At 42.9% G+C, this 12,492-nt stretch overlaps 1 protein-coding gene across 2 annotated transcripts in view; it reads left to right on the forward strand.

Moving 5' to 3' along the window:
• Positions 1 to 12,492, forward strand: part of GRIK1 (glutamate ionotropic receptor kainate type subunit 1) — a 54,608-nt gene that overhangs the window by 11,932 nt on the left and 30,184 nt on the right. For both annotated transcript variants that reach the window (XM_018077107.2, XM_029961494.1), the window contains exons 4-7: positions 663 to 716; positions 2,073 to 2,246; positions 5,363 to 5,506; positions 10,307 to 10,414. In XM_018077107.2, the coding sequence (XP_017932596.1) occupies positions 663 to 716; positions 2,073 to 2,246; positions 5,363 to 5,506; positions 10,307 to 10,414 (480 nt within the window). The remainder of the gene's footprint in view (positions 1 to 662; positions 717 to 2,072; positions 2,247 to 5,362; positions 5,507 to 10,306; positions 10,415 to 12,492) is intronic.

The raw sequence follows: 12,492 nt of genomic DNA on the forward strand, positions 1-12,492 counted from the left end.
TTTTTAATTTTGTTTTTTAATGTGAGGAAATGCCATACACAATCACTCAACTGATTTTTGGAGGCTTTTGCCATGAAAGAGAATTTTGGTGAGCCAAATCACACTATTTTCCCCTGTCTTTCAAACAGCTATTCAGGTACTGCTAAAAATGTCCTAAAATAGTATTAATAGCAATTACTGATATTACAGTGATCAAGACTGAATAAGAGTTAACCTTTGTCTGTGTTACTGTCATGATAACGAATTCCTCAGTAGTTTCCCAGCTCATAATTCCTCCCTCTCTTCACAAAATCCCAGAATACAAAACCTGCACCTAAGCACTTTTCCTTACAAATTGTGTTGTCTGCTAGTAAATTCCTTTTTAACACTTCTGAACTGCAGACTAAAGAATTTCACTTTTAAAAAACCAGCTTCTCGTTATCTCTAGTAATTTTTCTTGTCCTAGAAGCTTTGCAATCTTTAATCTCTTTCCTGAGCAGAGGTGATAAAAACACAATTTAAATACAACACGATATTTTTTGGCTCCTGAAGAAAAATATAGGGTTTGTTGTAATCAAGTTTTCCTGACCTGGGATGTGTTGTTCCAGATTAACTCTTACTTTTCAAAAGGCAGTGGAATATTTCAGAGTAAAGTACATTCACCTTTCAATCTCTTCCAACAGATCCTCTCCATGGGAATGATGACAGAATACTACCACTACTTTTTTACAACACTGGTAAGAAACACTAAAGATTTGGGGGTTAATTTTCCCTGTTGCAGAAAAGACAACTAAAAATTCCCCCTTTTTCTCGGAGCTCTTTGTTGCCATTATTCAAGGAAATTCCTGGAGAACGAGTTCTAACACTTCTTATTAATATCAGGACCCACAATTTTGTTTGGCCATATCTGTGGGGCTGGTTAACACTTTAATACAGTGAAAATTAATTGCAGTATTGGGATTAAGGAGGAACCATCAGTACAGGTGGATCAGAGTGAAATGAAATAACGAATCAATGGCTTTGCAATGGAGCTGAGGTCATCAATAAAATGTTTAATTTGCTTATCAAAACACAAAATCACAAATATATAAAATCACTCAGGAATTTTCAAGTAAAAGTAAACCTGTAAATCTATAAATACTTATTTCAGCACATTTTTCCTATATTTTGACTTACATATTACATATAAATATAACTCAATTTATGCTTAAGGTTCACTTGCATTGTAGACTAGAGAGACAGCAAAGAACTGATATTGTTTGAACAGTCCTAGAGGGCTGGATTATATCAGCCTATATAATCCTCTGTTTATTCTTTATTTCCTTTCCAAATAAAATTTTATGTGGAAGTGAAAAAAAGTTTTGAATCCAACAGTCAGTTTATTAGTCAGAAGAGATGCTCTGGCTGTTGGGAACTCGAAGTAGTTTTCTTTGAGGCCATTTTAGCACCAAGGAAAATGTGAAAATTTAGGATTTACTGTGGAACTTAAAATTTTATACAATAAACAATACAGGAATCTACCATAAAATAGTAACCACCAACAACAATATGTAGAAGATAGTACAGAGCACATATCAGAACAAGCACTAAGCAGTGCTGGTGGTATCTCCTCCTGTAAATGGTTTGTTTTGATGGCTGATATATCCATCAGACATCCTGGCAGCAAGTCACCAAGGCAGGAGAAAAATGGGATTCATAATTAGCAAAAGTGTATTGCTCTCGACATCTCTTGGAATTTTCCTTCCCCGAGCTGAGAAATAAGCTTGACATTGGCCAGCTAATTCCTCATGTTGGGTTGTCAGAGCTATAAGTCAGAATTAGATGGTGCTGCGCAGGTTGGTTGAAATACGGTGTTGTTTGGGGGAGCTGATTTTTTTCCTTCCAAAAAGCAGATGTGTGGTTTGTCATCCATTTTCACATAGCTTTGGTTTAGTCAGGCTTAAAACTGAAGTGGTCATGAGTAGACTTTGAGGGTGTTCACAGGGGAAAAAGAAACATATTTGGGCTTTAGATTGAAAATCAAACACAAACTGGGCCTAGTGGTGCTATCTTGCTTTAAAAATGCTAGATATGGTTGAATTTGGTTTTTTTAGGACCTCTTTGCACTAGACCTGGAGCCCTACAGGTACAGCGGGGTGAACATGACGGGCTTTCGGCTCCTCAACATCGACAACCCGCACGTGTCGTCCGTCGTGGAGAAATGGTCGATGGAGAGGCTGCAGGCACCCCCCAAACCTGAGACTGGGCTCCTCGATGGCATGATGACAGTAAGTGAGCCACCACAGTGTCACAGGGCATCTGTCCCAGCACGTGTGGGCTGATCCCAACCCTGCAACGTCATCCCCAAGCCAGAATTCCTTTCGCTGCTTTCGACACAAGTGCATTTGCCCCCTCAGCAAATGTTGTGCTCACCTCTGTGACAAACCCCTCTAGAACTGAGTGACAGTTCTCTGCCACAGTGCTGCCCAGCTGACATCATTCATCTGATTGCTCTCAAAGGAAAAAAATGGTGCTTCATTCCTCTGATTATATTCTGTGTGGAGTGAGGAAAATAACAGGAAAGAGGAACTTTCAGAGCAGGAGTAGGTTTGTAACCTGCGGGGAAAGGTATCGTGTATGTGGGCAGGGAATAGCATTTTGAAATGGGTAAAGTGCCCTTTCTCTTAATTTCCATTTCTACAGAAATCTGGCTTCTAAGACATAATTTAAAGAGAGATAAAAGGTGTCATCAAGCCAGGAAATTAGGATTTCCTCCCTAGTACTCCCCCAAGAAGTCAAGGGAAGAATAGGAACAAGTATGTAGACAACATTACTCCATTCGATTTTGCAGGGTGAAGGATTGCCATTTTTTTGCAGTATAAGATGACATATCTCCTGTTCTGAGGGCATTTCCAAGTGATAGGAAATAGACTTTATTGCAGATGATTGCAGGGAAAAATTTCAAATATCTTAACATCCTGAAGAGAAATGCATTATGTCTGTTATCTCTAGCATTTTCAAACATTATTGCTTGTTTGGGCAGTGACATTGTGCTCACTCTCTGCAAGGCAGGGGAGAAAGCTGTCCCTGGGAACCCCTGCTGGGAATTCACAACAAATTACCCAACTGGAACACTCAGAAAAACAAAGTTCTCACCAGACTCTTCTTCTCTCCTTTGTATCTCTGATTCTTATCCTCTGCTTTACCTCTCCATAATCTCTCAGTGTCCTTGATGCTCTGAAGCAGCACCAGCACCAAGGAAAGCATCTTCCTAGCTGGCTGTGATCATTTCAATATTCATAGCAGGTTCTGCTTATTCAGTTTGATGGAGAGCTGCAACACTGCTCTGTTTCATTTAACAATAAGGCTGTACAAGCTGCACAGTGCAAAGAGATCAGGATTATATGTTAATTCAGGATTTCTCCCTTGCCTTGATGTCCCCTTGTGGGGAGTCAGCAGGGCATGACCACAACAGCTCTGAGTTCATGTCTCACTTTATGCCCAAACTGCACACAGAGGCCTAGTTGTTCTAATGAGATCTTTGGGCTTCTTTGCAGTGGTTTAAGTAGGATACAAAAGTCAGAAAAACAAGGGCTTACTCTCAGCCCCTTTCACCTTACAGACAATACAGACATCAGGGTAAGGTGACTGTCCTTGGAAAACGAGGTGACCTGTTGCACCCTAAAACAGAGCAACAGTGAGGCAAGAAATAAAAGGGCAAGGGAGGTGGTACAACTTCCTAGTTGCTACATGGAAGGAAGGATAAGGAGCAAGTTGCACAAGCACAAGTTTCAAGCAGCCAAGCCTGGCAGTGCTGCCAACATGAAATCACTGGAGGATGCACCATGTTGTCAAGTAAAAGCATCAGTGGTCCCAGAGAGGAGAGCAAAGGGAGGACACTGGACATCTTTGGCCAAGAATCTCCTTCCTGAGTCTCCAGGCCTGGGACATAGACAGACTGGATTGCAGTGATCATGTAAAATTCAGTCCTGAAAGGACACCTGCCCAGTCTAAGGTAAAAACCTCTCTGAATTCCGCTGACGTTGATGGGAATATTTCCATTGATTTTGAGGGATTTTGGATCTGACTGAGTGTGGTTGGAACAACTGTCTGTTTTAAGACATTTGACAGTGAGAACAGATGTTATTGTCTCCTCCTGCTTGACTCAGCATTCAAAATGTTTTCTGATTTCCCAATTTTCTCCAATTGTGGGAGCAGTATTTTGGGCAGACCCTGACTAGCACATTGAGAGCAATTCCTCATCTGCAGTATATTAAGATTAATCCATAGATTCAGATACATTTGACTGCCAGCAAAAACCTCCAATGCTGATAAGACTGAAGCTGTTGTAATTTCCTTAGGTAAATGACACAGACAAAGAATCAAATGTATTATTTTCCCAAAGTAATTGCATGGAAAAGAAACTATAAAATTATTAGCTTTCTAGTTCCTATAAATGAGTCCAGTTTCTCATCTGCAGAATTAGTACTTTTTTTTTTTTAAGGCCCCTGCTTAATTATTTATCAGCTTTACAAGAAAGGTAAGCACTTCATGTGTTCAGCATCCCTGTGCATTATGCCAAATGCAGGTGAAGAGGAGACTTTCCTAAAACTTCCCAGTGATAAAGGGTGACAGGGTGTGTGATCTCAGTTTGAGGTCATGCTTTTTAAACCAATAAATCCATTCTCAAAAGAAACAGATGCAAAAAGTAAATAAATCTATCTGGTAATATTTAAGTACCTAAGGGCTGTGTCCATCTGCAGTGAGAATTTAGATATGTAAATCCAACTTAATCCCAAAAAAAGACACCTCAAAAGGACAGTTCACCTCTCCCTAGGACAGCATGGGGGGTGTGACAGGAGAGCAACCAAAGCCAGATCTTGGTGGGGCCATTTAATATAGAAAAGCCAAGATCCTTGAGGAGAGTAGACACATAGAGACAGTAGATACCTGCCTGGTGGGATTGGTTTCCCTGGAAATCAAGGGGTAAAGGAAGCAATCCCAGGAGTGCTATGAGAAGAATGGTGATGGAGGCCTCACACACCTGGGCTGTGTGACCTGGGGCTTCTTAAAACTCCTCTCCAAGCCACAGAGCTGCCCGTGCACTCCTTTCTGTGCTGCACCCACCGACCTCTCTCTTCCTGCAGCTGCCTGATGTGGTTTCCTTCCCAAAACTCACCTGAAGATGCTGTGAAATTATTATAAACTGTTTCAGGTTTCCATGGAGAGCCCATAGTGGCCTTTCTCGTAACAGCAGCCCAGGTCAGCAGGGACAGTCAGGGCCCAGGCCCCACGATGCACACTAAGGAGTTCCTCTCTGTTCTCCCTGCAGACTGACACTCAGGATTCCTCTCTGTTCTCCCTGCAGACTGACACTAAGGATTCCTCTCTGTTCTCCCTGCAGACTGCTGCAGCTCTGATGTACGACGCCGTGTACATGGTGGCGGTGGCCTCCCAGCGTGCCTCCCAGCTGACCGTGAGCTCCCTGCAGTGCCACCGGCACAAACCCTGGCGCTTTGGACCCAGGTTTATGAACCTCATCAAAGAGGCAAGTGTAGACCATCTGCTCGTGGCCAGCATCGCCCTTCCTCTCTTCTTTGCCGCTCTGGCCGCTCCCTGTTCCTTGTCACATGCTGTGCTCTTGTTTCTGGTGCTCAGATATGAAGTTCTTCCTACCCTTTCCTAGCTGAGAAACGTTGATTTTCAGACTCCATTCTGGTGGAGACTTTATCTGGTCTTGCAAAAAAAGAAGCTGCTAAACCCTGGGTGTGACAAAATCCCTAACACATCTTAATAATTCCAAGGTTTTTTGCTCAGTTCGTGTTTATTATGGATGTTGATAATTTATAAAAGTAACAACAGCCACTCTAGAAATTGAAAGAAAAGTGAGTCTGGAGCTCTGTCCTTGCTTCACTATGTAATTCCAATTGTTTTGCACATTGTTTAATCAGTAATCAATATCCAGGAAACAGTGCAGCCAGTGTTTCTCAAGGAGGAAATTGCTTCATGAAGCACTGCACTATAAGAATCCATGACTGAGCTGGCTTGATCCAGAGATGCCCTAAAAAATACATATTTTAGTTGAAATGCCTTCACTCTTTCAAAAATTCAGGTTTTATTATGAATTTCAAATGGAAGCTTTGCTTTGGGGAAGAGTGTGGAAATGAAAATAGGAAATTACGTGGAGCATCCTACATGCCTTTTAACTTTTCCCCCATTCCCAGTCCTTGCCAGTGCGATTCCTACCAAAGCTGCATTCATTAGCACTTGTGTGGGTGCAGCAGGACCTGTGGGCTGAGGGACAAGGTGAGTGGTGGTGGCACGTCAGGGCAAACACCTGAATCCAGAAATACAGCAGGAGCAAACCGAAAGACGAGCCATGTGGTGGCTCCAGAACATGTTGAAGAGCTGTCAGCACCTTCCCCAAACCTCTCCAAGAACAGTTTTTAGAGTTGCCACGGGCGATGTACGATGTGGTGATTCACCTACACGGGAAGCACTGGGAGTTACTGAAACTCCAGGCTGCAGGGGTTTAGGAATTTGAGAACTTCTAGGAATTTTAAGATTTCCTGGGCTGATCCCACAGCATGGGCAGCAGGGGAGGGGGGGATTCTGCCCCTCTGCCCCCTCAGGTGAGACCCCCCTGCAGAGCTGCTCCAGCCCTGGGGAACAGCACAGCAAGGACATGGAGCTGCTGGAGAGAGTCCAGAGGAGGCACCAAGAGGATCAGAGGGATGGAGAAGCTCTGCTGGGAGGAAAGGCTGGGAGAGTTGGGGTTGTTCAGCCTGGAGAAGAGAAGCTTTGGGGTGACCTGATTGTGGCCTTCCAGGACCTGAAGGGAGCCAAGGCAAGAAAGATGAAGAGAGGCTATTTCCAAGGGCCTGGAGTGCCAGGACAAGGGGAAATGGCTTCAAACTGCCAGAGGGCAGGGATAGATAGGATATTGGGAAGGAATTCCTCCCTGTGAGGGTGGGAAGGCCCTGGCACAGGTTGCCCAGAGAAGCTGGAAGTGTCCAAGGCCAGGCTGGATGGGCTTTGAGCAAGCTGGTCTAGTGGAAGGTGTCCCTGCCCATGGCAGGGGGTGGGACTGGATGATCTTTAAGACCCCTTCCAATCCAAACCATTCCATGATTTTTGTTAGCTTCTCTCTTTGCAAGTATAAAGAAAAGACAGGAGTACTCAGTCCAGTGCTCAGGGACCTGACTTAAGAATTCAGGAGGACACTTTGAGATACTTTCCTCACTGCAGCAGAATCATTGGAACACTCAGGGGAGTCAGGGAAGCAGCCCTGGTAAAGTTTATTTTTGATGAATTACATGATTAGGTTCTGATTGCACTTCCATTATATCCTGTAACATTTACCATGTCACCAAAAACATTAAAATTGCAGCAAATCCTGTGGGAAAGCACGAAATCTCATCACTGGGTTACACAGTCACACAGTTCCTGACTGTTCAGCAAGTTCTGCTTCATTTCAGTTTGTTAATTAATGAGAATTGTGCAACTGCTTCTTTCTCTGTTTGCCTGAACACGTTCCCTAATAGGCCTCACATCCCTGATTTCCCTGACAGGCAGGTGGGATACGGCTCTGATTTCAGAGCAATGATGCTTTTCACTGTCTTTGCATGCAGCAGGCAGCTGCTGTAGGACTCCTATTAAAAGCTTGGAAATTTTACCACACAATTCAGAAGGCCTGGCATGGACTGTTCCTAGCTCATCCCTCCCTTTGTTTCTCAAGGAAGACTTTTGTTTCTGATCAGGAAGGAAACATCACCTGTCTGTCCAGACATGGTGAACACACAGACCCCAGCATGGCCTTGAAGTTCAGAAATACAATTACACTCACCACGCTCAAACCCAAACGCTCCGTTTTTGTTTAGAAGAAATAAAATCAATAAAATAAACATCAGAAATTCAGTTTAGAATTCAAACGGTATTTGAAGCATGTGCCTCAGAATTAAGGGCCTGAAAACCCCCTTCAACATTTAACTCTTCTGACAAACATACCCTGGCTCCTGTTTATAATTTAAATCATATTTGGGTCATTTGATGGTCTAAGGGGACTGAAGTGAGACAAAGGCCATATGCTCTTCTCTGTACCTTCAAATTTAAACATACACCTATGCAGCTTGTAACACCTCTTCCTTCCTTCTTTTTTAGTGTGGAGGCAGGAGCACCAATTCCTGCTTTCAAAAGTGAGATGCATTTCACCACAGAAATTATTATTTTTTTTTTTCCTCAAGGAGGCTCCTGATGCCATTTCCCAAAATAACACGTTGGGTTTTTATCCCAGATCATATCAGGTTAGCAGAGAAGCCGAGCGTGTGATGTATAATCGATAAGTGGGAGCCTTTCACAGCAGCAAATTGCCCTCTGTGGAGGGATTGATCTCTAAAGATCATATTTTAAAAAATGCTCCATCTCTGTGAATAAGAGATGGGGGTCACGTCAGAGTAATGAAAAGACAGAGTGGAAAAGAGATATTATGGAATGAAATGCATCCGTATGTATCCCCTCCTGCTATCTTAATGATTTCAGTGTAATAAATAAATAAGGAATAACCCTGCGAGTGCTTAGCTGTTTACAGCAGAGATTTTTGTGTATTCCCGAATTATTAAACAGCAAGTTTGTTGCATTTATGCTTTTCCATTCTTATTTTACTTAAGTATGTTCTGAACTCCTGCTGTATTTCCACAGAATTCCAGATGCACCAGATTTATCTGAGACGTGGTAATAACAGCCCAGCATCCGAGATTAAACTCTGCAGATTCAGGGCTGGAATTTAGATTTAAAAGGATGGGGAGACACCAGTCTGGAAGCCTCGTGATTTTTGATGCAGCTTTCCTTATGTCCTCTGTCTCAAACAAATTAAATGAAGCAAAGAACGATGTGCAGTAGAAAAGCCTGTAATTTAAAATTATATGGCTGACACATGTGAAGGAACAACACCATCATTTATTGTCAGCTTTCCTTGTATCTTTGAGAAACTTAATCTAATGTGGGAGCCCCCAAAAATAGATTATCGAAATTGTCTGCAGTTGGAAACCCATCAAACACTTTCTTTTATAGATAAGCCCTAGCTCTGGGGACAAAGTGGGGGCTGGATGAGAGACAGGTGGCTCTCTAAAGGAAAACGAGCTGGGTGGGAAGATTACAAGACACAGAAAATTATAACAGGTGGAGAAAGTTAATTCTTCTTGTTGATCCTGCTGCCCTGCAGAAGCATTCCCCAGCATAGGGAATTATCCTGGCTGTACAGAGTGATGGACAGAGTCCACCTCCTGCTGCCAGTGTTTCAAACAATTAATTAATTCACTGATTTACAAAATGCTGCCTGGACCAAAATGGATCATATGCAACTCGTGCGCTGTACTTCAAACAAGAATGCAGGACTCACGTGTACCTCACACTACGAAGCTTTTATTAGGTCTCTGTGACTGGGTGGACTTTTCCTGGAAGCTGGGTTTCAAAGCCATCCTTGTCATGCCATCAATACCTGAGAGCACAGGCAGTGGCAGTGCTCCTGTTAGGAATGATGCACCTTGTTTGCTTAGTTGGGAATGTGTGTCTTCTTCCTTGGGGAATGCAAAATGGGTAGGGATTAGTGAAACAATCCAGCAAAGTCCAGGACAGTGAAAGTCCATCACTGATGGGAGACATTGGACCTCAAGATGCCCAAGAGACCAAGCAAGGATGACAAAAGCTCATCTCTTCCTGGAAAAATCTGGATTTCTGGGCGCTGAGTAGCAGAGGCAGATTCTGTCACACAAGATTGAAGTGTTGAGAAAGCTTTGGTGGTTTGGGATGGGCAAATACCCTCCTTCAGGAAGGACCTTCAGGGTGCTCCTGCTCAGCACCGATTACCAGCTGCTGCCCATTTTTCCTGGAGAACTGAAAACATTCCAAGCTGGGGCAAAGAGGATCACTCAAGTGAGGCTGGTGGGTTCATGTTGTCACATTCCAAGGTTCAGACCCACAGCTTGGACAGAGCAGACTCCTCTTTTTATTTCTTAATGAATTCTTATGCAGTGCAAAAGCCCTCTGTCTTTGGGCACAAATAATACATATTTTATGCTCTCTTTCTCTTTATTCAGTCTGTCTTTTTTTATATACAGTACTAGACATATGTAAATCTATATATTTAACCTGTGGCAAACTTGTAAAATACAAAACATATTGGAGTTGAAGAAAGTGGTTTTTTTTTAGCAAAGCAACAAAGCCACATATGCTTAAAAAGATATTTGGAAGTGATTGAATGCTGTGCTTAATTTAACATTCAATACATGTTGTGGCTTCAGAGTAGTTCCTGCTGATTGTTACAGGGCAGAGCGTTTTTGTGTTCCCACAGGCACGGTGGGATGGCCTGACTGGGAGAATAACCTTCAACAAAAGTGATGGCTTAAGGAAGGATTTTGATCTGGACATTATCAGCCTCAAGGAGGAAGGAACAGAAAAGGTAAACACATGTCTTGTAAAAAAAAAAAAAACATGACAAAAAGCTGATTTGACAAGGCCAGCTTGAATCTCCTGTGCTTGGGGTAAAAACCCCACTATTCTCAAGATTATTTGAGTTAAAGTTAAAACAGAGCTACTAAGATTGGTTTGCTATTTTGCAATGCATTCTGAGGTGTGGGATAGGAATTTGGGACTGGCAGCACTTATCTGATGGAGATAATAATAATTTTAAGCGCAAGTTATCTTCGGTTCTTGCTGCTGCAACTCGGGGTGTTCAATTCATACATAGAGACAGAGAAACGTATATGGATATATAGAGATAAATGTGACACAGGGCAGAGAGGAAAGGAGGTACTCGAGTAACAACCTCAGCAAGAGTTGAGATGTTGAAGGTTCTCCAGGTTTTTGAGGTTAGATCAGTTCTTTTGCCCTTCCCCTGCAGACGTGGGCTCTCAATGGGCTCCACAGGGCTCCCTCCACTGCTGTTGGTGTCCAAAAACCCCTCACACAGGTGACACCAGCAGCTCCTGGAGCTGCAGACAGAGCTCTGTGTACACTGGCTTAATTCTGAGTGATAATTCCTGATGGGTTAATTAAGACTTTAACTGTAATTGCTCCCACACAGCTCTCCAGACGGGCTCTCTTTTCATTTTTAATGAAGCACTCTGTTTATTTCTCTCTGTACCAAGGCTGCTGGAGAGGGTTCTAAGCACTTATATAAAGTGTGGAAGAAGGTTTGTACACAGACAGGTGATGCAAGAAACCTTTGGGCTGCGTCTGCAGACTCAGCCTTTGGGTTTTGGTAGTGATTCTCATATTGCAGTTTAGAGACAACAGTCTGAAAGCGGGAATTTTTCTGATAGGATGAACTTATTTTATCTTAAAACACTGTGATTCCAAAGAGTAAAAAAAATCTTGGCAGAGTTCATCTTTTTCACCAAAACTGAGGGGTGTTAATTATTATTTCATTTATTGAGGGCTCTGCTTTTCCCTTCTTTGAGTAGAGGCTGCAGTAAAATCAGTCCTTAGCTGCTGTCCTTCCTGATTCACCTAAGATTCACCATGAGGGGTAAATTTAGACTATTTTGGATGTGTTTTGGCATCAGCTGGAAGGACTGTTTTAATGTGCAGGGCTGGGGGTGTTTTGCCTCACACAAAATGCTCAGGGCTGGCAATGTTTGAGCATTATTGCCTCAAATAATGTTTGAGTGTGTTATTAGCTCCTTACAGAAAATAATACAGATGATTAAGTGGGTGCTGTCATTCACTAACATATGGAAATTGGAACTAGGCTTGTTTATAAAAGATGGAAATTACCCCATCCCTCTTTTAGCATGAGGTGCTTAAAGTGGGAGTCAGAGACCAGCTCCACACATGGCTCCCTGCTGGAGTTACAACCTGGGTTTGCTGTTCTCTAAGGCGAAGATAAAAACTACATCCACCAAGTTTAAAATGTTCTGCAGTTGTGGGACAGGAATCTTTTGTAATGCTTAGAATTGTATTTTGTACAGAGTTCCCACAGATCTCATTATTCCCCTCCCCTCCCTCACACATGGGTAAAAAAAGGGTTTGGTTTTGTGTTGTTTTTGTGAGGGATTTTAATACCCCAGAGGAGACCATCCTACAGAGCTCTTTTTGTGTTCTTATAAAGCACATACATCCTTAATAACCCTGTTTCAATCTCCAGTGGATCAGGCTAAGGCACAAAGGCCCCTCTTTCCCTCGCTACTGGTGAATAGATCATCCTACCTGACATGCAGAACCAATCTCCCTTCTGACTGTAGGCATTTTGTGTTATGCTGAATTGATTTAAACCAAATTACAGTTGGTTCAGAGCACAGGCTTGCTGAGAAGGGCATATGACACCTCTCCAACTTGTCACTAAACTGCAATAAATCCCCTGGATTCCCCACAGTGATGTACAACCTTGACCTCGTTCTTCCAGCGCCCCTCCGACCTCCCCCATCCCTCTAACCAAGGCTGACTTGCGGTGTCCTTCCTTTCTCCGGATGTGGAGTGGTCTCCTGGTGTATTTTGGATGCACTGTGACTGTGTTGCTCAGTGTTCCTCATGGTTGTT

Source organism: Manacus vitellinus, unplaced genomic scaffold, assembly GCF_001715985.3.
Source record: "Manacus vitellinus isolate BGI_N305 unplaced genomic scaffold, ASM171598v3 scaffold_35_pilon, whole genome shotgun sequence".
NCBI classification, from domain to species: domain Eukaryota; kingdom Metazoa; phylum Chordata; class Aves; order Passeriformes; family Pipridae; genus Manacus; species Manacus vitellinus.